The sequence below is a fragment of the Brachyhypopomus gauderio genome, chromosome 1, assembly GCF_052324685.1.
Source record: "Brachyhypopomus gauderio isolate BG-103 chromosome 1, BGAUD_0.2, whole genome shotgun sequence".
Classification (NCBI taxonomy): Eukaryota; Metazoa; Chordata; class Actinopteri; order Gymnotiformes; family Hypopomidae; genus Brachyhypopomus; species Brachyhypopomus gauderio.
The window spans coordinates 31,540,937-31,565,828 of record NC_135211.1 but is presented as its reverse complement, the minus strand read 5'-3'; the positions used below and the strand labels follow the sequence as shown (position 1 = coordinate 31,565,828).

The window sequence follows — 24,892 nt, the reverse complement described above, 5'->3', positions numbered from 1 at the left end:
ATACATTCTGCCCCATCAGTAAGATGATTCCTCGCATGCGTGCACACACACACACACACACACACACACACACCTTTTCTATTCTATCCCCATGTTATAATAAACATATGTGATACAGACCGTTGTTCTCTTGTGTAAAACAGCTAAGCAACTCTATCATTTCCACTAGGCTATCAATGGTGCCATATATTCCCAGCAACGAATCAAATGTACAGTGGATCAAAATATATTCATAATTTATTAAAGAGCATCATGTTAGGGATTCTACGAGTTGTTCCACGATCATTTTCATGAATAATTTAGTAGGTGGTATACCTACCAGAAAGTGAGGTATTGCAGCTAAAGTACACATTACGATAATACCTTGTACCTAAATAAGACTTCACGTTAGATTTAAAAATGACGCTTCTGACAATAATCGTAATTGCAATAAACGCTGTGAACATTTCCAACATGAATGACGAGGAGGAGCCCGTGTTACAACACTGTCGCCTTCACTGACTGTTTACGTTCAGTTCTAAATCAATGAACTTCAATCGTACTCGTGAATCGCTTTCAAGCTCGAGCCACTGGGAAGCTGCGTGCCGTGTGCAAAGCGCGCCGGGCGGAGGAGGGGCTGCGCGCGAGCGTGCCGTGTGCAAACCGCGTGTGGCGCAGCGGAGAGAGGAGGAACCGAAAATAAACAGCAACGAGTCACGTAGCTGAGGTGAGTTCCTTTAAAGGGCGAAAATACAAAAATTAACACGATGCATATGATGTGTGACAACGTCACGCCGCCACATAAGGTTGGCGGTCTCTTAAAATAACAAAGAAATGATAAACTGAAGCGATGTGTTGTGCTGGAGCCCACAGAGAAGGTAAACAAGTGAATTTTTTTTTCTGGCCGCGCACTTCGGCCTACTGCGTCAGGCTCCGCGCGGGAAAGTCGCGGGGTTTGATTAATTACTTGATTAATTTCTTTGTGGTCTAAAATTAGTGCATAAAATTAAACTCTCAGGCAAAGGCAAGCAAGCGAAGAACGGCTGAAACGTGTCGGCGGGGCTGCGATACGGGGGTCGCCCTGTGGCGGAGGGGTCTGTGCGTGCGAGCGCAGAGGCCGCGAGCGTGGGTGGGCGGCGCGCGGGGTGTTCCAATGGAACTGCAGAATCCGCGCGTGGGGCAGCTGCGCGCGCGGTTGGGGGAGCCTGTCCGAGAATAGGTCGCTCGTGCTGATTAGTGAGTTAACCTTCCCCTCATTAAAAGACTAAACTCGGATGTTCCTAACGCAGATAACATGAGCGCTGATTTTAGCGGAATTGCGGTTTTTTTGCCTAACTTGTTACCTATGTAGCTAGCTGACCTCGCTAGGTTGTGTTCCTGAGGCTCAGTGCTAGCCGTTAGCCGCTGCTTATGTGTCTGAACACAAACACGACTGTTGCTTTGTGCACGGAAAAATCTGGTATAAATATATTCTGCTGTATGGGGGGAAAATAAAATCAAAGCCGGGAGTTCATGATGCTATGCTAGCTAGTTCACTAGCTGAGAAAGTTCTGACTAGGTCAAAATAGGTGTTCAGTAAGTACAAATAACTCTTTATTTGAGTGTAGTCATCGTATTCACAACAAACACTCATGTTTTCACATTTCTCAGTTATTAAGACACAGATGTATTATTTTGAAACTTCATACGTGATTAGTTGTCATGTGCTTGCACTAGTATCTAGCAGCCACGACTGGGGGGTCTTATTTAATTAAATAATACAATTTTGGGTTTTTTTTAAGCCAGAAAACTTCTGTGTCAACGTCTGTGTCAATCCTTTAGTTTCAAAGACTTTTCTAGTACCAATTTGTAGCAATTCAGTTCTCCCAGCATTGTGTCAGCAGACCTGTTAATCCTTTTTTGTGCTTCGAAAGAGATTTTAGGTGGGTCTTGACCTATTTATTATTTTTTTTCATTCTTCCACAGCTTTGGGTTGCAGTTGAAGGAGATGAGTAGCAACGAATGTTTTGGGTGTGGCCGCACTGGCCATTGGATCAAGAACTGTCCAAATGCTGGCCGTGGGCGGGGCAAAGGTCGTGGGCGGGGTAAAGGTGAGAGCTGTCACAGTATTTGCTTTTTGGTACTTTATTTCAAGTTTGTGTAATTGACATACTGTTTCCTTGATTCCCAACTAGATCTTTTCTGCTATCGCTGTGGTGAGCCAGGCCATGTTGCAAGAGACTGTGAAAGAACAGAAGATGGTAAGCAAATTGTGTGCGTGCATGTGTACACATATATAAATATAAACACACACACCACTATATATACACACACAAACACGTGCGTGTGAATGAGAGAAATGTCTATATGCACAGAAATAGTGTATCCCAATAAACATTGTCCTTCGAGCTGACCATGCTGATTTGGCTCATACAGGTTCTGTGTTGTGAGAATCGAGCTTGCGCCAGTGTCTGCGTTAATCCTTTTACCGTGTGTCAACCGCGCAGCCTGCTACAACTGCGGCCGGGGAGGCCACATCTCCAGGGACTGCAAGGAGCCCAAGAAGGAGCGGGAGCAGGTGTGCTACAACTGCGGCAAGGCGGGGCACGTGGCGCGTGACTGTGACCATGCCAACGAGCAGAAGTGCTACTCCTGCGGCGGTTTCGGGCACATCCAGAAGGGCTGCGAGAAGGTCAAATGCTACAGGTGAGTCAAATGTTACAGGTGAGTCAAATGCTACAGGTGAGCCTTCCTTTCGCTCCTTGGGCGGCCGGCTGGGGGGCGGGGTGGATTTAGTACCAGAGATGTTTCAGAAGTGTCTTTCATACCTCATACCTGTTGCGTGTGTTAAACCCGACGTTAAAACATTCCATTGTTTTAACGCGCCACCCTGCCCTCCTGTGTCTCCCCCAGGTGTGGCGAGATCGGCCATGTTGCCGTCCAGTGCAGCAAGTCGAGCGAGGTCAACTGCTACAACTGTGGCAAATCTGGGCACCTGGCGAAAGAGTGCACCATCGAGGCCACCGCCTAGTCTCGTCTCCCTGGTCGCCCCTCCTTTTTCTGATTGACGGTTGTGTTCTTTTTCTCTGAATCCTCTTCACTGGCCAAAGGTTGGCAAACAGAGGCTCGTACCAGGCCAGTGAGCTCTTGACATGTAAAAGGAGGAAGGGGGTGGAAAAAAATCCCACAAAATTTCCACTTTCTGCATTTAATACAAAAAAAAAGTTTATGTTTAGTTTGGTAGAGGTGTTATGTATAATGCTTTGTTAAAGAACCCCCTTTCCATGCCACTGGTGAATAGGGATAAATGAGCTGAGTGGGAAGAAATGATGTTGGGTTAGCCTCTCCGGGCTCGCCGAACAGAGCCCCGGCAAGACAGCAGGGGTGGGGGGAGAAACAAAATCAAGGAAATGTGAACTTCCGGGTATGATTAGCTTTTTCGTTTCATCAACAGCAGTGAGTTAGGCTAAGAGGGATTGACCTGGATCATCAGTGCAGGACTCGTGCAGTCAGATGTGTCCGGGCCCAAGCAGCAGCACGCAGCTAAGAGGCGAAAACAGTACCGAAACGTACCATTGACGAGCAAGTTTACAGAACATTCTGGCAAAAAAAGAAAAAAAAATCAGAAAACAGCATTCTTTGTAAGGCCTAAGTTGTTTGATGTGCAGAGCAGCTATGAAGTTAAAAGTGTGATCCCATGATTTCAGTACAGGTCACTGTACCCTAGGTGGAATAAAAAGAAAAAAAACAAACATGGGATAGAAGTCGGCGGGGAAGAAAAAAAAGATTTGGAGTTAGGAGAAAAGAGAATGTTTTCTCAGAAATCAAAATGTTATTTTTGTACAATATCACTTAGACTACTGTAAAAAAAAATATCATTTGCTTGTACTCAGTTTTTAAGTCGGAAGGTAAATGCAACTGAAGTCCTAGAACATAGAGATGTAATTTTAAACTATCAATAAAGCTGGAGGAGGAAGGGGAGAGTGAAGCTTCTTTTCTGAGTTTGCACTTTTGACCACGGTCTTGCACATCACAAACCTCTGGAGAGAACTTGCAGTTGCCCATCTGAAGGATGGTGTCTTCAAAAGCTGACCTGGTGATCACTGCAGAGAAAGTATCAAAATATGAGCAGAGTCGTTGATATGTCAACACAGTGATGGCTGTTATCTGCTGCAACGCACAGAGCTTTTCCAAAGCTACACAGCATGTCTGTCTCACTCTGTAGGGATTTGTATCATATCGGATGCATCATTTCAGACTAATATCTAACAGACTGTGTGTCATATGCATGATTGTTTCTTTGAAAACTATTTTCATGTCCAGAACCAAAGATGCATTTAATGAGGCACAGTTAGAGGTCTCCTGGCTACTGGTTCTTGACTGCTTGGTCCTTCAAAAGAAAATGAACTGTGCTAAATTAGAAGCTGGGGGTACTGTCCTTTGAAAGCAGGGATCAATTTCAGTGCCAGGCCTTCCCTGTGCCTCACTGATATAAATAGCTGCTCTATAAAAAGCATCACTGACCTCTGATTTTCCTGCTGTGATGGTAAAGGCACCCATAGCATTAAACCTTTTCAACAAAAATCAATAAAAATGTTTTTCACCATATCTTTTTTAGGACCCAAGTCAAACTTTTTATTGATGAATACTAAAATTTAAGAAAAGTAACTGAAGAAATTGTCCTGGGACATGCATGTGTATAATAATAATATCTGATGAGGCAGGACAGACTGAGTATCGTCTCTGTGCTTTCACCCAGTTGGTCTAGTATTTGATCATATGCATAATCAACTCGTTAAAGAACCAAACAAAATGAAACATTTGAAACCATGTGGCAAGTGTGTGCCCCTCCCTGGTGCATCAACTTGGACATTTAATATAGAATAAGCCCCTGATGTGATGATTTATTAATAAATTCATATGAATCCTTAAGAACAGTGTAACTGTAAGGGAATAGGTCTGAGTTACAGCTGGCTTTCGAGATATTTGCGTGTCATTTCCAAGGTATTAAATTTCATCAGTGAATAATTTAATCACTTAAAGTAGATGAAGGCATGTTCTGCTGATAGTGCTGGATGGTTTAGTGCATCTATATCTGAAGCCCCCCCCCCCCCCCCCATAACGTTTTATGCACCAAAAATGACAGTGACCATATGCATTTTAATATCTTTATGAGGACTTAATTGACATCATATTTTATTGAATGCTAATAATTTAGATGTAAAATGAATATAAATCTGAGTTTTGCAGTATAATTAATGGAGTCGGAATGTTGTGTGGTTACTAAGGTTTTGACTGATAGAGTGTAACTGGAACCCAGTGACCTGCTGATCAGTTTTTCAACACCTAGGTCTCTGTACTCTCCTTCAGTCAAATACTGAATGAGATGAGCCCTGAAGACCCTCTAGGCTTACAGTACCGATCGCTTCAGGTGAAGGTGAGAGAAAGTATTCATTGGGTGGTGAAGTACCGTACATTTTTAGGCCCATTGAGGATTTTTGTTCTGACATTTTTTTCTTCTTTCAAGCCTACTTTGTGTAACTTGTGCAACGTGTGTAAGGATTTGATGATGTCAGCTAATAGCTTCAAAGATCACTGTGACTGGTCAGAGATGGACGAACCGCTTCTAGGTCAGGGAGAAGATAAAGACAACATTGTAAAACCCAAGTGTGGCTCAGAGGACGTATTCAGCGTCAGATCAGCAAGTCCATGTCTGGGCAAGCTCACTGCGGCTGTCTGTGACACCAAACTGACTGAGTGGATCTTGTGTCAGTCGGACATGTCAGGAACCTCTAATTCTCTGCATCGTGTGCCACCTCTGGAGTCAATTAGAGAAATAGTGGAAGAACCCGGTGAACATCGTGACCGACAGGACAGGACAGCCCGGCTGAAGGGACAGGTTGCAAGCAAAGAGATGTTTCCTGCCGCAATTATAAGGTACATGTCAGTCACCCAAGACGGTGGTGCGGACACCCTGGAACAGACCCTTCTGGAAGAAGTTATGGAGTGTACCACACAACCTAATGATGCACACTTGGAGAACCCTATGACAGACGCTTGTAGCTCAGTGCTTGACATGGAGGCTGAATCAATGCTTCAAGAAGATATTGCAAACGTTGCAATCAATAAACAGCAGGTGGAGTGGTCCTCTTCTTCTGTTTGCAATGAACTGGTGGAATCTACAGAGCATAAACTGTCTCTATGTGATGCTAAATCTGCTGTTTTAGAGGACCAAATAGACAATCAGCCCTCTGTCACACCTCCCCGAATATTTCAAGATCCCAAAAACGGACATGTGTGTCCACAAACTGCTGTAAGAATGACGGCTAAGATCAGTGATAAGTTGGAGGAATGTCCCAGTCATATTAGTGAAAAAGAAGATACTGTAACTAGTGTGGCTAACCAGACCCTTGTTGAGATTCTCACAGCATGCAAAGCCAAGGTGGAGCATCTTGAACAGGTCAAGGTCTGTTCATTTGACCTCTCTCATCAGGTATGATATATCACAGGGACTAGAACATGTTTAGTCCGTGCTGCATTACACACCAAACTATTGTAAATGTCATATAAAGCTCAGTATAATTGAGAAATGTGCATGCCAGCCTCTTGATCAAGGCTTTAATAGATAAGTGTGAATGTCAGATGCCCGGTCAGCAACTGAAAGTGCTGATTGTTTTTATTTTCCACAAAGACCATATGGACGACGTATAAAATAATTAGTCAATCCATCAATCAAGACATCTCTAATACTAGGACTAAAATCTACCTACACAGGCTCTTTAATGAAGAAGTAAAAAAAACAATCTTAACATTCTGCAAACTAAGAAATAGGGAAATGTGATTTGAGGACAATTAATTTTTAGATATTAAAGATTTTCTGCTAGAATAAAATGTATTGTCATTCTGATTTTGTGTTGTTTTCTATTGTTGTAAGATAATTCACTTGAAGACATGACTGAAACAGCCAATGAATATAAAAAGAATATTGGAATAATTATATCATTATGCAACTCAGTTTTAAGAAACATTACATTATTATAAATAAGGTTTATGTTGAGAATATATGGCCTTTGTGTGTTTAAAATGTTTCTGTTGCATTTTGTAAAGCTGAAGAGATCTATTGTTTTGGGCTGGTTAATGTGGATTCCTCAAATTAACTTGTTGTTTTACTTTCATTTTGACCCTATAGCTGCAGTCTGCCAGAGCTCTGGCTGCCCAACTCAATCAGAGGGTGCTGAGCTTGGAGCACGAATGCGGTCTGAAAGAGAAGGAGCTACAGGAGCTGTCGGCCACTCTAGCAAAGACAAGCAAAACATTGCAAGCAAGGAACTCAGAAATGGCATCAGTCAACAAGGAGCTCCACCAACTTCAGTTTGAACTGGAAGCAAATAAGAAAATGGCTGTTCCCACCAGAGCCATCATGGCCAATGGGAAAGCTGGTCCCAACTCACAAAAAAGGTCACTTCAAAATAGCAGTTCTTCAAAATTATGTACACTGTTTTGAAAATAAAAAGTAGTAGTTTATATTCCCCTGTGATAAAAATGTCCAGTTCGAAATAACATGTCAAATTGGTTCTAATGATATGCTAAAATCTGCCCAATCTACTGTTTTACTGTGTAGCTGAAATCGTTACACAGTGCAGTTTGTAAGTAACTAGTTAGTAACCCAGCTTTTGTCATTTCACCTCTGTACTGCAGCAAATAGCTAGTCAAGTGAGTGAAGTAATATCTCTGAGGTTAAAATTCAGAGTATCATCTTTACAGCCTATGAGCTTGGATGCACTTTTTAGCTAATTGTAGCTCACATGTAATAGTGGTTGGCTGCTTGTGGTAAACACTGATTTCATGGTGTTATATGTTTTTCTTTATTATACCCTTTGACACATCTGAATCTACATGATACAAGTTTGAAAATAATCCTTGGTCATCCAATGCTGTGCTTTTCTTTGGTTGGACACGTAGGTTTCTGTTGCTAAGCTCACAAGTGATATTTGTTGCTCAGTGTGTTGGAATTAACTGCTCAGTAACAGTTAATTCCAACACAGCTGTTATACCTGTCCCCTATTGGTTTGTTCAGATTCATCAGTACCATGCGTAGCCAATTATTGACACAGACAACATCAACAGACTCCATGTGCAAGTACCACACACACACACACATACACACACACACATATATATATATATATATATATATATAGGACAGGAAGTGTGGAAAGTGATTGCTGTTTCCTCTTTGGACAATATATACAAACCTATTGATATGTTTAGTACAATCCAACTAACAGATGTGATTATTTTTGTTCAATTTAATAATGTGTGAGAACTGTACATATTTAGAAGTTGCTTTGCATCTCATCCTTTTGAGTAATCACATTACATTCACGTGCACTCTCAGTTACAAAAGGCTTGTACATGCACGAATAGACTGACACAATACCCTTATTGGTGAGGTATAAAAGTGAAAGAAAGAAAAAAACCTGGAAGCTTATTTCATTATCTTGTGTGTGCAGTGGGTCTTTGTGTTTTTGTTACTGTCCACGTTCATTAAAATTGAAGGATGGAACATTAGTCGCCTTTGAGGGTCATTGTGTGGTTGGCCCACACTGAGACAGAAGAGACATCACCAAACTCATTATACACACCTTCAAACGGACCTTCACTTTTCACTACTTCTTCTTCTGGAGAAAGCGCTTTGTTTAACTCGAGCACACGATGCCTGAATTATTTATCATGGATGAATTACAGCATTAGTAACCTAATATCAGGTGGTGCTTCCGCGTAGTATCTATGCAGCTTAACGTACTTGAAACGAGGAGAACAAACGCTTTTGATGAATGAGCAGCGACCAACGTGTAATTTGAGCGATCGTGTTATTGGTGTACAGTACATGTCACCTTTTAAACCCCTTACTTGATCACTTTAAACACCGTTCATAACAATCATTTTGGATGTGTAAGCGGTACAATTATTTATTTACGGTGCGTTACTAATTATTTGAGATTTAGAACTGCATGCCATTTTAAAAACTTACACAGAACAATAACCGTGACATCGCTCTACCACTAGATGGCGATACGTTATTATTATTATTATTATTAATAATTTATTTATTTTTTTATTAAAATATTTTAATCAGTGTTTTGCCGAAAGCTTTCCCTTTGTATATGCCACAGGCCTTCCTTCATCTTAGCGATTTTTTTTATACTTAAACTATTTAAACACCTCGTGAAAAAAATTTGAAATACTTTAGGTCGCCACGGAAGTTGTAACCCGTTGCGTCATTTTTCTGCGCCGGTGCACTTAAACGCAAAGGTCTACACTGAAAGCTAAGCATGGTGAGAAGATATTTTAGCTTCTTATATTTTTATATTTATAGAAATAACATTAAATTATTGTTACATTTTATTGGATTATGAAAGTTACAACTGTTCGATCTATTTTAGTTGTTTTAAAACCGACAGTGGTTGGTAATCTAGTTAACTAGCTGTCGATAATATTAGCTACTGTGATACCAGTCAGTAAGACAGTGTCCAGCACTACACCACATACGGCTTTGTTTTTAACTATTATTATTATAAATAGCTAAATAAACAGCTAGAATGTATCCGATATGATCATTTCATGAACTCTGGGGTGCTGCATCTTCCAGTTTTTCTCATTATACAAACGTATAGTGACAATAAAAGCATTCGATTCTATTTTTAATTGTTTTCTTATAAATCATTGTGTTTTATTATTCAGGCTCGAAATGCAGAAAAGGCCATGTAAGTCTTGACTTCTTTCTCTGTGTAAATATCTGAAGTGTGTTGCTTGAGTGATAACGTTTGTGCATTACTGCACATTACTTATAAACCTGCTGTGTTGGGTGTAAACGGGTCATGTTTTCTCCTCTGCAGGACGGCCTTGGCCAGGTTCCGCCAGGCCCAACTTGAAGAGGGAAAAGTCAAGGTAGGATCAGAGCTCAGTAGTGTTCAGGATCAGCTTAAACACAAAACCCTTCTAGTCTTTCATTTTGACTGTGGTTGACTGTGGCAGGAAAGACGCCCCTTTCTTGCCTCTGAATGCACCGAGTTGCCTAAAGCAGAGAAGTGGCGCCGGCAGGTAAGAGAGCGTCCTGCAGGCGCTTGTCTGAGCCAGTAAGATAAAGGCTTTCACAGGGCACTGTTCTGTGAGTTATCAATGTGTGTGGCACTGCAGAAACACAATTCTGTTTGTTTTTACAGGTAAATTGTAAAATTTTTGTCCATTTGTTCAGTCTGTGTAGCTGAATTGTTGAATTTGAGATTCTCTAAGAATTGTTGTATTTTGATCATAGATGCATCTGTTGTGTTGATGTTCAACTTTTCTTATAGATCATCAGTGAGATTTCGAAGAAGGTAGCACAGATCCAGAATGGTGAGTGCTGTTGTGTTGTTTCGATAATCTGGGATTATATTTGTAGCTGCATTGCTTGTACAGTGGCTGATATTGTGATCGTTAATATTCCTCAGCCGGTTTAGGGGAATTTAAGATCCGTGACATGAATGACGAAATCAACAAGCTTCTCCGAGAGAAGGGCCACTGGGAAGTCAGAATCAAAGAACTGGGAGGCCCAGACTATGCGGTAAACCTTTGAATTCCACCCTGTATTAGTAACTTAGGAATTGTCATTTAGCATTTTCTGATCTAATACGTTCCTGTGCATCTTCTAAAATAGGTAGTTTTGTGCTTTATTTAAACAATTTAACCTATATTTGTTAGTTGATCTGCTAATCAGATTTGTTCTGCAGGCATCTTAAATCTGCAGAAGACCTAATGCATAATGTTTGCATTAGTTATTATACTGTAACACTGAAACTCTTAAACAATAAACACTTGGGTGATGTGCAGCAGAGCAGACTTTGAAGCGCCTGTCTTTGTACAGAGAGTAGGACCAAGGATGCTTGACCATGAGGGCAAAGAGGTTCCTGGAAATAGAGGCTACAAATATTTTGGTGCTGCAAAAGACCTCCCTGGAGTAAGAGAGCTGTTTGAGAAAGAGCGTAAGTTGAATGATGGCATTTTTATAATTATGATTTTATTTGGGAAATTATGGTTACTTCAATGCCCAACAAAGTGTTTGACGAATACAAAAAGTAGAAAAAGTGAAGTTGACAACACTTGTTGACTTGAGCTCAGTACGGTTTCAATCAAATTAAGAGAAATTGAATGCAACACAGTTTAAATTAAACAAGCTGTGTTTAAAGAACAGCCCATCAATGAATTGCAGCACCTACAACATTGTTTCAGCTTCCTGTTAAATAACAGAAAATTCTAAAGTAGGCAATAAGGTGCTTACACAGGGAGTTTGCTGCTGCCCCCTGATATTTAGTTCCAATAGAGACGGTCATACAAAAGGTATTGGAAATCATGAATGCCTAAAAGGCTAACGAGGACCATATTAATTACATAATTTGTCTGTTTTACATGTCAGCTGCTAAAAGCTTGTGGGCATTGTTAATCAATTTTTAAATTATATTATTATTTCATTATATTAGTGATATTTTTTAATGTAGTTTTTACCTGTAGAATAAATAACATCTTTACCAACAATATGGCTATATGCAACCCCGTCAACAGGGTGAGCAACCGGCTGTAATGTCCTGGGCCTCGGGGTCAGAGGGGACCATAAACTGCATACACCTCCACATCCCATAGAAAAATGGTTTGATCCTGCACTGACTGTAGCCGGCCAGCACACAACAGTGGGAATTTTATAGTTCTGATAATACATAAATCTGATCCAGATAGATGACGGATAAAATTGACCAGTCACCACAAATCTGGAGCACAAAAAATAAAAAAAGGAAAAGAAAGTTCATAGAGGTGAAGGAGATTATATGAAAAGGGTTTTAAAATAGAAAAGGCATAGCAGGGTTTGACTCTGAGCCAAGGGATGAGAGTAAATCAACACCAGCAGTAAAGTTTAAGACCCAGTATTTGTTGTGAGGGAGCCACTTAATGTCTTCATGTCCTGGTCCTCAGCAAGTCTCTCACCTGGCCACGTTATAAGACATGTAACCAGTGTGATCTTCCCTTCAGCTGTCCCACCACCCAGGAAAACGCGGGCTGAGCTGATGAAGGACATTGACGCCGAGTATTACGGCTACCGGGACGAGGACGATGGGGTTTTAATGCCTTTGGAACAAGAGTATGAGAAACAAGGTGGGTCGTGTTCCAGCAGCTTAATGTTCCTCTGCTGCACGCTTTCTCCCCAGTGGAGTAAAGGACATTGATCTGAAGCCACATTATGGCTGAAGCCATGAGATGGGCTGCGGTGGAGGCTGCGCTGCCTCAGCTTATCGTACACTACACTCCACTACACTCCACAACACTCCACTGTGCTGCCACTGCTCCCCCATGCACCACGCGAAATTAAAAAAAGTCAGTCATAACTCCGGTCTGTCGTTAACCAGACCCGTCGTTAAGCGGGGACACATTGTATTTCAATACTACAGTCTATTGGTGTACGCAATGATGCAACCCAAATGAATTTCCTTGTGACAGTGCAGCTAATCCAAAAATGCTGTATGTTTGCTTGAATGTGGTTTCGTCATGCAAAATTCTACAGTTTTATAGCAACCACTCGAGTCGGTTCAGTCGGTTGCTGCGTCTCGCCCCCTAAGGGTCTCGTATAGTAACATAGTGCTATCAGCTACATAAGTGACAAATCTATATTACCTCATGGTTCTGGGAACTGACAGACCACTGTGAGACATTGTAACTTAAACAGGACTTCATTAGGACCTTGGGGAGAGAGACACACACAAACTCGTACTCAGAAGTACACACACGCTGAAAAGAAAGACATTGGACTAGTGTCTGATCACCTTGGCATAAATAGCAGCTTTGTATGTGTACAAAAGACAGAGTGGCAGTCTAGCGTGCTGCACACTGCTACCCATGTGTTCCCATGCGTTTCCTATTTGGTGAAATTATCTGCATGCCTGGTGTGCACAGCTCAAGGGTTTTGTGCTGTATGGGTCAGCCAGTTCTGCTTCAGGCCTGTGGCCTACTTAACTCACACTGACCCAACACACCACAGAGTTTTGGTACCAAGAACTCGGTCAAGCATTTGGCCATTTAGTCCAAGCTAATGACAAAATGACCAAATGTTAATAAACCGGTGTCTAGAGGGAGCACGTCTTTTAGGTCTTCACACACAGACCCTTGATCTGTCATTGTGTTTGTTTTGCCTTAGCAATAGCAGAGGCCATTGAGAAGTGGAAGGCAGAAAAAGAAGCCCGTTTGACAGGGGGAGGAGGGACCAAAGACACAGAAGAAGAGGAAGAATACATCTACGCAGTCAAAGACGACGAGGTAGCAATACGTCTGCAGAACTCCACTTCTGACATGTTATAGCCGGCCATTTTTGTACGCCGTGACCGGGTTCATAAAAGGATTTTGATGATGCACGTAGTAGTGGGGGACAAAAATATAATATGATTATAACCACAAAGGACACCCTGCGTAATTGTATAACAAGTATGATATTTGTTTTAAATCAATCTAAGAAAGAATAGGAGGTAAAGTTATCAGACAAATGCCCAAGGTCAGGACATAATGGCATAATGACCTAATGTAATCAGTTCCTTGTTACTACACAGTTTTACTTTGAAACTATAACATCCCCGGACGCTTATAGACTTTCTTCCATAGACATATATTTTGTGAAACCTATCTTGGTGTTTTAGAAGTAACTCCTACTCTGACCTTTTTAAGTGCAGCATCTCTGCTGGTCTCCCAGCTGTTGGTCTAATCTCAATTCTTCCCTCCAGCAATCTGATGATGAGGCGAGAGAACAGATGGAGGGAGAGGACAGTGTGCAGACGTTTATCGCTCATGTACCCGTGCCATCCCAGAAAGAGGTGAGCGGCTGCCAGCGTCGCCCTGTGTCGCTCTGTGTTCGTGTGTTGATACTGTATTGGGTGTTTTAACTTTAGCTGCGTGAGATCAGTCATTTATTATTATACATTTGGACCTCTGTGATTCATTGTAAAACTGCCAAAATTAATTGGCAGAATTGTCATGTGGGGTGGGATGTGTGTGTGTGTGTGTGTGTGTGTGTGTGTGTGTGTGTGTGTGTGTGTGTGGAGTGGAGTGGTGGTGGTGGGGGGGGGGCCTCTAAATGGCTTCAGCAACTGCCCGAACCTCCTCAAACATCCTGATCTTCCTGATTCTTCAAGCTATGATGCTTTTGATGTGTCGCAGATCGAAGAAGCCTTGGTCAGACGCAAGAAGATGGAGCTCCTGCAGAAGTACGCCAGCGAGAGTTTGATGGCTCAGAGCGAGGAAGCCAAAGCCCTCCTGGGCTTGTAGCGACCCAGGACCGGATCTGTAGTGCCCCTGGCCTGCCCGTGTGGGTCCCAGGACCGGGTCTGTAGTGCCCCTGGCCTGCCCGTGTGGGTCTCAGGACCGGGTCTGTGGTGCCCATGGCCCACCTGCGTGGGTCTGCAGCGTCCTGGGCTCATATGTGTGGGTCCATAGAGGTCCTGCCCTTCAGGTCCGGTACAGCCTGGCCATGTACTCTCCCTCTCCCCCCCCTAATGTCGGGCGCCTCAGAATCACGCAACGTTGGACTGGTCCCGAAATGTTTGCTTAACTATGAGGTGCTGCAAAGGGGAAATACACAGAATGTTACACAGGTCTTGGGAGTCCAAATGATTTAAATATTTCAGTTTGGTGTGGACTCTTGAAATGTAAATCACTTTATATAGAAGACACACATAAAACTGTTATAGATGGTGTGCTGCAATTCACACATACCATTTAATATTGATTAAAAGTGGAGTTATGGGTTTGTTGAACTATGTGATTGATGTACTTTGCAAAATGTGAAATGCTTTGAGAAGTAGGTTAATATCATATATGAGATAAACACCATATAACTCTTTGTAAATATTTTTTGTATACATTGCCCAATGTTTTTGGACCAGTAAAGAATTTTCTACAAAAATGGGAAAGAATATTTGTTTTTCCGCATATTTAATCTTTAAACCTGTTTTACACTGAAGTTTCATCTCTGTTTAATAGAAGAGGTGAAGGTGTATTCTGCTTTGAGCATAAGAGCAATGTGATTTTGATTTGGTTCATGTGACTAGACATGGGGTAGCTACTAGAATTAACCATAGTCACGCTTGCGATATTAAGACGAAATCTGATCTCATACACTTTCCAGAAACCGTTCCTGTTGTGTAATTCCATCCGCACTCTTTTGGGGAAACGTTTAAAAAATAACGGCGTCGAATGCAGTTGAAACGATTCTTGCCTCGGCTAATAATAATATAACGTACAAGGTGCCAGCAACAGGAATAAACGTTGATCTGTGAGGTATCCGGCGTTTAAGTGCAAAAAAAAAGTAAAGCTGTTTTCCATAGACATTCCCTTCACCCTCTGCAGCTGAACGGTTTTCAAGATTTAAAAGCCTATTTTATGTTTTTTTGTGTTAAAATACATGTATATCTTTTTCTAACAACTCCATCTGAGCAGGTTGTTTGCTGAGGCCAACCCTGAGGGAGATGTGTGGACGTGACTGGAACAGCGGCGACTTGGTCGGCCTTCGTCGGCCTGTGTCCATCTCGACAAAATACTGATGTCGACTGTCTGTTTGTAATGCTAATGTCGAACCTATAACATTATAATCGCACTCCTTTGTTAATACGAAGACCTTCACAACGTGGGACCCATTCGTGAGATTTCCTCGTTCGTCAGCGAAGATGTTAATTTCCTGAAGAATCGCTGAAGAACCGGGTCCACCTCCTCTGTCGTCACATCACTGCTACAAAAGCTTTATGGAGACACTGAACCGTCCGAAAGAGGACAGAGAGGACGGGGGTTGTCGTGGCTGTTGGGAACCGGCGAAACAGAGACGAAATGAAGGCCTTGGGTTTAGATTTTAGGTCGGCGAACCGCCTCGTTTCACGGCTGGTCCAAGTGACTACGCGGGCACAAAGCGCCTCCACAGCGCCGTGCAGCAAGGTAACCGCGGACATCCCCGTGTGTCGTGGAGTTCAGACTTTATTCAGCGGCTCGTCCTCTTTAAATGTGTCGTGTGATGTTTTTCAGATCGTACATGTCCATCGCTGCTTTGGGTCGAGTGTTTAGACATTTCACAGTTCGGTGAACACATTTGATGCGTGATAATTCAGTGTTGCTTTTACGTTCAGTTCATTCACCAAACTTGTGATTCCCTTGGGGATGAATGATTTTAAAAATATAGCTGTAAAGAAAGAATGCAGGCTCTATAATTCATTTAAGAATGAATAATTATGATTAAATTCAGTTGAATGTTCTTGCGAAATATGCAATGCTCGTGTCCACATTTAGAGAACGATTCATACTGCATCATTCCACATTAGGCTACTTGTTTTTCTCGTGGATATAAAATAATAATTGCTGGGCTGTCAGATCTGGGAACGTTATGGAAAGGAAGCGTTTAAATCCATGTTGTGATATGTACTGTGTTTTGTAATGAGCTTGTAAATGTATAACTGATCGGTCATATGTTCACTCAGAACTGGTCCTGATTAATGTTTGGAAAAGATTTCTAAGCTTATGTTCAGTTGATTCTTGTATTATCCTAAAATACACATTTCATCATGTAAAAGCTTATTAGAATAGGGTTATCCTGTCACATTTTTAGGCTGTCACATTTAGATGGCTGATTTACAACCTGTGCACTATAGTAACATTATATAGTTCTTCATGTCTGTTTGCCTTCCCCAGTTACCCCTCCCACACACACTCACATGCAAACATGCATCCTTCCATTAAATCAATATACTGCATCTGTTAACATGGGACTCAGGTGCATTAAGCCAATTTTAGCATATCTGGCCACATACCACACAGAGAACTAGGTTAGAATTCCTGCCATATTAGTCTTTTGTCAAGGGACAAAAGAAGGATGAGCAATGATATTTCTGCTTGATTGGTGGAAAAAATTATAATCCTTGTGTAGATATTTTACACAAAACTGAGACAATTAACACACAATCAAATATGTGTCCAAGTCCTGATGTGAAACCATAAATGATGCATTAAGACAAAGGTGCCGTTTTGAACACTAATAATTTAGGCTGTGACACATAGAAAGAAAATCAATGTAATAATTTTTTATGAGATGATTATTAAAAAAAATAATAATTATGAAAACTCATCCAAATGTCCTTATCCTCACTTTTTATCCTCACTGGCTGTGTTAGTCCCAAAGTTAATCCCAAAATGTATACTATATTGTATATTGCCTTTCTGATTTCATGTGCCAATATTTGCACAATTATCTATACTTTATTTCTTCAAGCAGTTTCAGCCAAGGTTTGGCTTGCTCTTCGACATCGATGGCGTCTTGGTCCGTGGAAAGACTCCCATCCCGGCGGCTCAGAAAGCCTTCCGGAAGCTGGTGGACTCCAAGGGACAGTTTGTCGTTCCCCTCGTTTTTGTCACAAACGCTGGGAACTGTCTTCGTCAGAAGAAAGCCGATCAGCTCTCTCATGTTTTGGGCATTCCAGTGAGTTCCCTACGCATCATCTTTTAGCATGCTTTATAGTTCACAGTGGGCAGATAATATTTCATTCACTGTAATAATGAAACTAGGATGGGGTCTGAATACACCATGTTTTGCAAACATTACAGTGGCTTGGCTTTTACTGTAGTATCAACAGTACAATACCTACAGTTGACCATGAGTGTGTGGTTAACGGTCTGTTAGTGTTATCTATGTGTAACTCATGTATTTGTTATTCCCATTCAGATATCACAAGATCAAGTTATGATGTCCCACAGCCCCTTACGAATGTTCAGGAAATACCATGACAAGTGTGTGCTGGTATCAGGTCAAGGACCAGTGCTGGACATTGCCAAAAAGTATCCTTTTACTTTGCTATGCATATACTATGTAGAGTTAATGCTGATGCAGTCAGGCAATTTTGTACTTGATTTTAGAGTGGCATTTCTCTGCGTTCAATACATGCAAAGGTTTCCAGTTTGCTAAAGGTTTACTGTGAAGTAAGTGGTTTTTCCAATTGGTTTGTCATCTGAATGCTGGGGAATAATCTCAGTTGGTGGCAGAAAATCCTGCCTCGTTACTCTGATCATTCAATTCTCTGGGACACAGTGACTGTGTCTCCAAACACCACAATGGGAATGTTGATTCCAACGTGTTGCCTGAGGCTGGTGGGAATGGGGCCATAAAACCGAACCGTTCACCTGGGATGAGATCTTTCTCCCAACAGCTGCATTTAAGTGTTTCCATGTGTTCTCATTACCTCACATGACGTTATTCATGATGCAATTACAGAAGACATTTTATTGGATGTCAATTAAATCAGTTCCATGATACAATTAGCTTAAAATGCAAATATTTTTAAAATCCTATCCCTTATCCCTAAACACTGAAATGAATCGTTAGGAACCACTGTGTAGTTTAAGAGGTCAAAGTGTGAGAATTAGAGGTGTGAACATAGGAATCATCAAGCTGGCATTCTAAAGTAAAGTACTTAGACACAGAGCTGCGCTTAAACAAGGAACAACAACCAATTCATCCCAAGTTCCTTTTCATGCAGACTGCCTAGTAAACCACCCATTCAACAGAATGGCCATTCACATGCCGTTCGCACCTCTTGTTAGTGTCTGTTGCAGGGAGAGGGTGTTGTATTCAAACTTACGCTGTCATCTTGGGGGATGTAAACAGAAGAATCTGCCTATTGTTAAGAAAGTGTGTTTGCTTTCTAAACTTCCATGTGGGTGTAAGACTCTTCCAACCAGCCACAAATATCTGTGACTACATGACTGAGCTGTTGACATATTTACTGTACATATTTGCTGTGCCGTTGAAGAAACCTTAACTTGTTCTCTCAGCGTGGGCTTTACCAATGTGATCAGTATCGACATGCTAAGAGAATCCTTTCCCCTGCTGGACATGGTGGACCACAACAGGCGCCCCAAGCTGCCAGTAAGTGTATCAACCGCTTCTGTCGAATGCTGTAGTCCTGTTGCACTACATTTAAGGACAAATACAAGATCCAGTCCAGCTATTAAATCATCATCACACCTTTACCAGGTAATCAGCACCCAGCTGTCATCAGACATGCAGTGGCTAACAGGCTGTTAGAACTATAGGAGCATGTAGCAGAAGTCTGGATGGACTGAGAGTCATAGATGACTGAGTTTGAGGCACAAGAAATTCACTTAGCTTAATGCCAAGAGGCCAACAGTATCACCTTGGGTGTATATGTCCATTGTGGGGTCACCCATTCAGAAGCCTTTTCGTATTTGTAACTATTATAAATGTAACATCTTGATACCCAGGACCACTAAATCTTAAAGCTAAATGTTTACAGTTTCATGACCTCTCAGTAAATTTTACTGACCCCTAATTGCTATGTGCTTTGCGTTTCACAGCAAGAGATTTTTATTCTTTTTAAAACTACGTCACGTATGGCAGTCTGAAACTATTGGAATATGTATCAAAACATGCTTGATCAACTTTTGTCAGCTCTTCCTTAAGATGTTCATCTTTATTTATTCACACATTTCATAGAAATTTATTTAGTTTATTTATTTAGTTTAGTTTTTATTTTTTCATAAAGTTTCCAAACATAACGTTCTGTCCATGTATCTTTTTCATACTGATATCTCCTTCCTACTCCTGTTTCCATATCTAATTTGGCTAGATTTACTCATTGACATGCTGCAGTCATTTTCCGAAATTATTCTCCCTTCTACAGCTTCTATCAAACTTGGCGTCCAGTTTACATCTTGAGAATTGTAATTTCTTAGTTTTTTCCCCACTTACTCTCGTCATTTTCTGAAACCACTCCTACATCTTTAAATATTTCCTGTTGCACCTTTTATTAACCCACCATATCCACTGCTATCCAGTGTTATTACTGAATCAGCCATTTTGCAGTATGAGTGTCTCTTATTTGTTCGATCTCTTAGGAAACCATTTGAAACTTTAGAAAAGCTTTTTTTGTTTGGTCCTCAAAATGACAACCATTTACATTATATTGAAACCATACTATTAATTACTGTGTAATATGCTGAGTAACAACAGGTAATTCAGTAGTACAGTTCAGTAGAAAGCAAGGCTAGGGTTAGAATGAGTAGAATGTATTATTGGGTAAAATTACCCTTGACAGTGGCATTTGTTTTACCAAGCCAATACCAATATTTAACCAATACAAATCTTTCTGGTTTGGGGCCCTTGAGTTTTATTATATTTACATTTTCCTAATGTAATCAAAGAGTTGTCATCAGAGAAGCAAACGTATTCTGCATTGAAAATCACCATGAACTATGAATAGAGCTTACGTACCTACACAGGAAGTTTTTATAACCTTATACATGAGAAATAAGAGTTGCTATTATCTTTCTTCAATGCTCCACAGAGTTGGCATATAAAAGATGAAAAGTGCATATCGGTGTCAGAGCAGCCACTGAAGGAAGCAAGGAAACACATTTACAGAGAGCAGCATTTTTTGTCTGATTGCAAACAGAGAAAAACACAAAGCCTATGGCTGTATATCAGTTTATTTTTAGGCGTTTTGCTGTTTTACTTTATGCAGAGATCAATTCTGTTTATCACTGTGGACACTGAAATAGAAAAAGTCCCTGGAGACCTGCCTTCCTGCAGAGTTTAGCTCCAACCCCACACAACCACACATTCAACTCCAACCCCACACAACCACGCATTCCACTTCAACCTCACACAACCACAATTTATCTCTAAATCCACATAGCCATAAATTCATCTCCAACTCCACATAGCCACAAATTCAACTCCAACCCTACACTGCTACACATTCAATTCCAACCCCACACTACCACACATTTAGGAGGTTGGACCTTGAATAACTTGATCAGTGTGTTTGTAAGGAGATTTGACTCTGCAGAAAGTCACAAAGTCTGCAGAAAGAAAAGTCTGAAGTTGTCTATTTAGGACAGCAGAATTCTTTTGTTGTCAATTTCTCATCTGAGGTGACCTGATTTTGAGCAGTAAATTGCACAATCTCTCTGATCAACGTCAGATCAGGAGAAATATCAAGTAGATTTTTCTTTTATCATTATTACAGTCCTCTCCTACTGTGAACCACCCTGTAATTGAAGGTAAGATGCTTTTATTGTTAAATGGATTTCTGTGGTAGGAATACATACCCTAATGTACAGATTACATGGCTATTACTTTAACTTAGTTAATTCGTTCACCAGTGTCCTGCCTTTGCAGGCCTGGTTTTCCAGTGTCTCCCTCAGTGATACGTAGTAATTAAGTAGTAATGTTTACCACTTACATTTCACCCATTCCCCATCATAGCAACATATTAGCACTAATATCAGAAGCAGAGCAGTAGTGGGTGCGTGTTTTGCTTACTTCTTATCCTTATATCACTTTTGTTTTTGTGCTAAATTATATATGATGTTCTTACCATTAAAGTCTTACATAAACAGCAGTCAGAATTGTATAATTCGCCTTTAACTGAATTTGTTTCAGGTAAAAACACTGTTTTAGATCATTGAAAATATACCAGAAGAAACTTTGACAGAATTAAAGCCCATGGTTACACCGTTCTGGTTCTAAGGTTCCTTTATAGCTTCTAAATAATAGCAGCAATTATCGGTCTGTCTGTTTTAATTGCAGCTGTGATACTCTTTGGGGAGCCCATTCGATGGGAAACCAATCTACAGCTGATTATTGATGTTTTGCTGACCAATGGGAATCTGAGTAACACATTTGAGACCACCCACTCCTCCCACCTGCCACTCTTGGCCTGTAACATGGACCTCTTGTGGATGGCAGAAGCACAGTCGCCACGGTAACAACATTTGCCAATTAGGCATTTTATGCTGATGTACAGTTTCTCAAAATAACATTTAACATTTTGTAAATTTGTAACATTTAAAATGTAGATTTGAATAACGACTATGCACGTAGCAAAGCATGCATATAGCATATACACTTCCAGCTTAGCACAGAACGGCAAGTATTTAAAGGAACAACCATTTCCGGATTTCGTTTGTAGCATGTGATGTATGTTGAACCAGACAAGATGTTTATTTGAGTTCAAACTAGTGTCTCTCCAAATTTCTCTTCAGATCTGAGCTTGTGTGTTATGCTTTAGTTTGATGTTTTTTTGTTTTTTTGTCTGTCCTGTAACCAGATTTGGTCACGGCACATTCATGGTGTGTCTAGAGAACATCTACAAGAAGATCACAGGCAGGGAGCTGAAGTACGAGGCCCTGATGGGGAAGCCCAGTGAGCTGACCTACCATTACGCAGAGTACCTGGTCAGAGAGCAGGCTGTCATGAAAGGCTGGCGTTCCCCCATCACAACCCTGTACGCCATCGGGTAAGTGCTTTCACTTCCCCACCATCCGGTGCCCATGGTTCCAAAAGTCTGGACAACTGGAAGTGATAACTGAAGCGTCTGCAGGTTTCTTCCATCATCTGGCCTTTGCATGACTTCAGCCTTTTTTTGTGTGTTTGTCAAGCCACTCACACTGTTTTATTCCATATATGGAGCTGAGAGTAGTTTTATCCTCCATTTTAATCTGTGTAGCCTATATCTGCTTCTGTTGCATGACCCAATTGGCTCAGTTCCTTTCACAGAGCTCCTGTGGGAGGTGTTACCAACCCGGAAGTGCAGTGATCGTGGAAGACTAACTGTTTTCTGTAATCACTGCAGAGCGAAGCTTTTAGATATGTAGCATGGTCCTGTTAACAAACAGAACAGTAGACCTGGCACCACACACTCTCCCTTAACACCGTTCCTTCATACAGAACCCAATTTGTAACGTCCTGGTGTTTGTTCTCGATATCCCACAAACTAGAGACAACCTAATGACTGACATCTATGGTGCCAACCTCTACAACCGCTACCTCGAGGAGCGGCTGACCCGGAAGAGCGCCCAGACGCTGGCGCACGCGGCGGTGGGCACGGGCACGCCGTCGCAGGTGGAGCGGGACGCGGACGTGGACTGTAGCTGGGAGAGCGAGCTGGCCTCCCCGTCAGCCACGTCCTGCAAGTCCATCCTGGTGTGCACCGGGGTGTACAACCCGCACACCGAGGTGCCAAGGGATACCGGCCAGTGCCTCAAAGAGACCGTCTTCCACGGACACCGGGACTTCCACTTCGACCCCGCCCTGGTGGAGCCGGGCAGCGTTGTCCGGGACGTGGACGACGCCGTCCAGCTCATCTTCGAGATGGAGAAGTTTGCAACGCCCGTTTAGTCCCTTGACGACAGGGTGTGCGCAGATGTTGCTCTGGAGATTTAGCTGTGATGCTAATTACAGTGCCACCATTTAAAACACAACACTAAAGATACTGTGTTATGCAGTACTTTTTGTGTACCTTTTCACTACTGTCTCTTCAGATGGTTATATTGTGTTTTATCTCATATGAACTGTTACAATATTGCTGTGTGTAATTACACCACACTTTGGTTATTTTGAAAGCCATTTTACAGTATATTACTGTAAAATGTAGTTATTTGACATTATAGGTATTACCCTCACTGCTGTGAACATTGCTCTAGTACGCTGAGCAGGGTCAGCTGTTCCATCCCTCTTATAATGCTTGAGAATAGGGGACACAAAAATTCAGTTTTGTTTTTACTTGAACAGTACAATTAATTTCATATTGCAAGTTATTTCAGGAGTATCCTGCCAATCTGTTAGGATCTGGCTAATAAATAGTAGTAATTGACAATTGCTTTTCAAAACAGGGCATTTTAACACCACTATTTGATTCCATACTTTTTTGTTTACATGTGAGTTACACTGTAATGTTTATTGAAATAACACAACATTACTGGTACAGTTCGTTTAGTACTCAAGTTGTGAAATGCATCACAGTGAAGCAAAGTATTGTGTGTGTGTGTGTGTGTGTGTGTATGTGTGTGTGATTTGCAATAGTGATTTACACAAACATTTCACCATTTGACATCTTTTGACAGTATAAGCTTTTATTTCAATTACATGACTTTCATTTTATAGCATAATTTTTAGGTGTTTTATCCCTTAAGGAAAATTACTGAACATTATTGTTTATTTCTTTCATTTAATACAATATTAGAAGATTTGCCTGTACTGTTTGACACCAGCATTAGAGCAGGACTTGTGTTTTAATGAGTAATGTCAACATTCGGTGTCAACATCACTGTATCATTAAGATTTTTTTAAAGTGTTGCACATGTTTTGTTTATTTACTGTTACGTTTGTGCAGTGATTGTGTCCAGTGTGCGAGGTTGGTTTATGTGTGTTTGTGAGTACAATGGGAGCATTGTACGTGTCCTAAAATGTTTGTGGTCTCTTTTTTTTGACACTGCCTTATCTATGATTTAAGCAGGTAAAGCAACTTGTTTATATAATTGATTATGGGGTTGATCTTTAAAAAAAATACAGACAAATGTTTAACAGCACCTCTTAAGTCACAAATAGATTGACCTCACTCCTAAACAAATAGAGTGCTGCCATGGTGATGTTCAGTTGCATGTATAACATATTTATTTTAACTTTAGAAATATTCTTCCAAGTATAAAAAAATTAAATGACAATAAAAGTATTTCACTCAGATGTTAAAGTGAGTGGCTTCATGTTTATAGTCAACCTTGGAATTATTTTAGCAGCTGTGCATATTCATCATTATAAGAAACCTCTTGCTGAAAACTGCTGTGAAACTAGTATTTTTTCTGGAAATAACGACATTTAACATACAATTTCCACTGCAACAATATCCAGAACAATACAGCCACTTATCCACTGTTCATATGTTGGCTATTTTTCCAGCAATGGGAAAGAGAGTATTGGGGATTTAGCTGATATGTATTTAAGTGGCAGCTTGTGTGGATAGTCCTCGGCCTGCCTGGTGTTAGACTGAATCAGTGTTCCATTGTACTGGAAACACAGATTACCAAA

At 41.1% G+C, this 24,892-nt stretch overlaps 3 protein-coding genes across 7 annotated transcripts; all 3 read left to right on the top strand.

The window, feature by feature from the left end:
* Nucleotides 1-548: 548 nt before the first annotated feature.
* On the top strand, nucleotides 549-8,524 carry cnbpb (CCHC-type zinc finger, nucleic acid binding protein b). 3 transcript variants are annotated; one of them, XM_077009535.1, is made up of 5 exons: nucleotides 549-706; nucleotides 1,945-2,069; nucleotides 2,154-2,219; nucleotides 2,466-2,664; nucleotides 2,872-3,939. In XM_077009535.1, the coding sequence occupies exons 2-5, from the start codon at nucleotides 1,967-1,969 to the stop codon at nucleotides 2,987-2,989; spliced, it is 486 nt and encodes a 161-aa protein (XP_076865650.1). In that variant the 5' UTR covers nucleotides 549-706; nucleotides 1,945-1,966; the 3' UTR covers nucleotides 2,990-3,939. The 3 variants fall into 3 exon arrangements, with proteins under 3 accessions (XP_076865650.1, XP_076865641.1, XP_076865633.1); XM_077009526.1 differs by lacking the exons at nucleotides 549-706; nucleotides 1,945-2,069; nucleotides 2,154-2,219; nucleotides 2,466-2,664 and adding exons at nucleotides 2,687-2,700; nucleotides 5,486-6,451; nucleotides 7,148-8,524 and having other exon boundaries at nucleotides 2,872-5,395; XM_077009518.1 differs by lacking the exons at nucleotides 549-706; nucleotides 1,945-2,069; nucleotides 2,154-2,219; nucleotides 2,466-2,664 and adding exons at nucleotides 2,687-2,700; nucleotides 7,148-8,524 and having other exon boundaries at nucleotides 2,872-6,451.
* Nucleotides 8,525-9,212: 688 nt separating this feature from the next.
* isy1 (ISY1 spliceosome associated protein) lies at nucleotides 9,213-14,929 on the top strand. The gene is made up of 11 exons (XM_077009504.1): nucleotides 9,213-9,296; nucleotides 9,703-9,725; nucleotides 9,858-9,909; nucleotides 9,997-10,062; nucleotides 10,314-10,356; nucleotides 10,452-10,564; nucleotides 10,865-10,982; nucleotides 12,022-12,144; nucleotides 13,181-13,299; nucleotides 13,758-13,847; nucleotides 14,191-14,929. Exons 1-11 carry the CDS (start codon nucleotides 9,294-9,296, stop codon nucleotides 14,296-14,298), a joined length of 858 nt encoding a protein of 285 aa, XP_076865619.1. The 5' UTR covers nucleotides 9,213-9,293; the 3' UTR covers nucleotides 14,299-14,929.
* Nucleotides 14,930-15,070: 141 nt separating this feature from the next.
* LOC143517212 (haloacid dehalogenase-like hydrolase domain-containing 5) lies at nucleotides 15,071-24,550 on the top strand. Of its 3 annotated transcripts, XM_077009460.1 has the most exons (9): nucleotides 15,071-15,337; nucleotides 15,469-15,957; nucleotides 17,282-17,488; nucleotides 17,732-17,844; nucleotides 18,838-18,931; nucleotides 21,054-21,087; nucleotides 21,617-21,791; nucleotides 22,137-22,325; nucleotides 22,807-24,550. In XM_077009460.1, the coding sequence occupies exons 2-9, from the start codon at nucleotides 15,853-15,855 to the stop codon at nucleotides 23,204-23,206; spliced, it is 1,317 nt and encodes a 438-aa protein (XP_076865575.1). In that variant the 5' UTR covers nucleotides 15,071-15,337; nucleotides 15,469-15,852; the 3' UTR covers nucleotides 23,207-24,550. The 3 variants fall into 3 exon arrangements, with proteins under 3 accessions (XP_076865575.1, XP_076865565.1, XP_076865583.1); XM_077009450.1 differs by having other exon boundaries at nucleotides 15,071-15,957; XM_077009468.1 differs by having other exon boundaries at nucleotides 15,072-15,957; nucleotides 17,285-17,488.
* The last annotated feature ends 342 nt before the right edge of the window (nucleotides 24,551-24,892 follow it).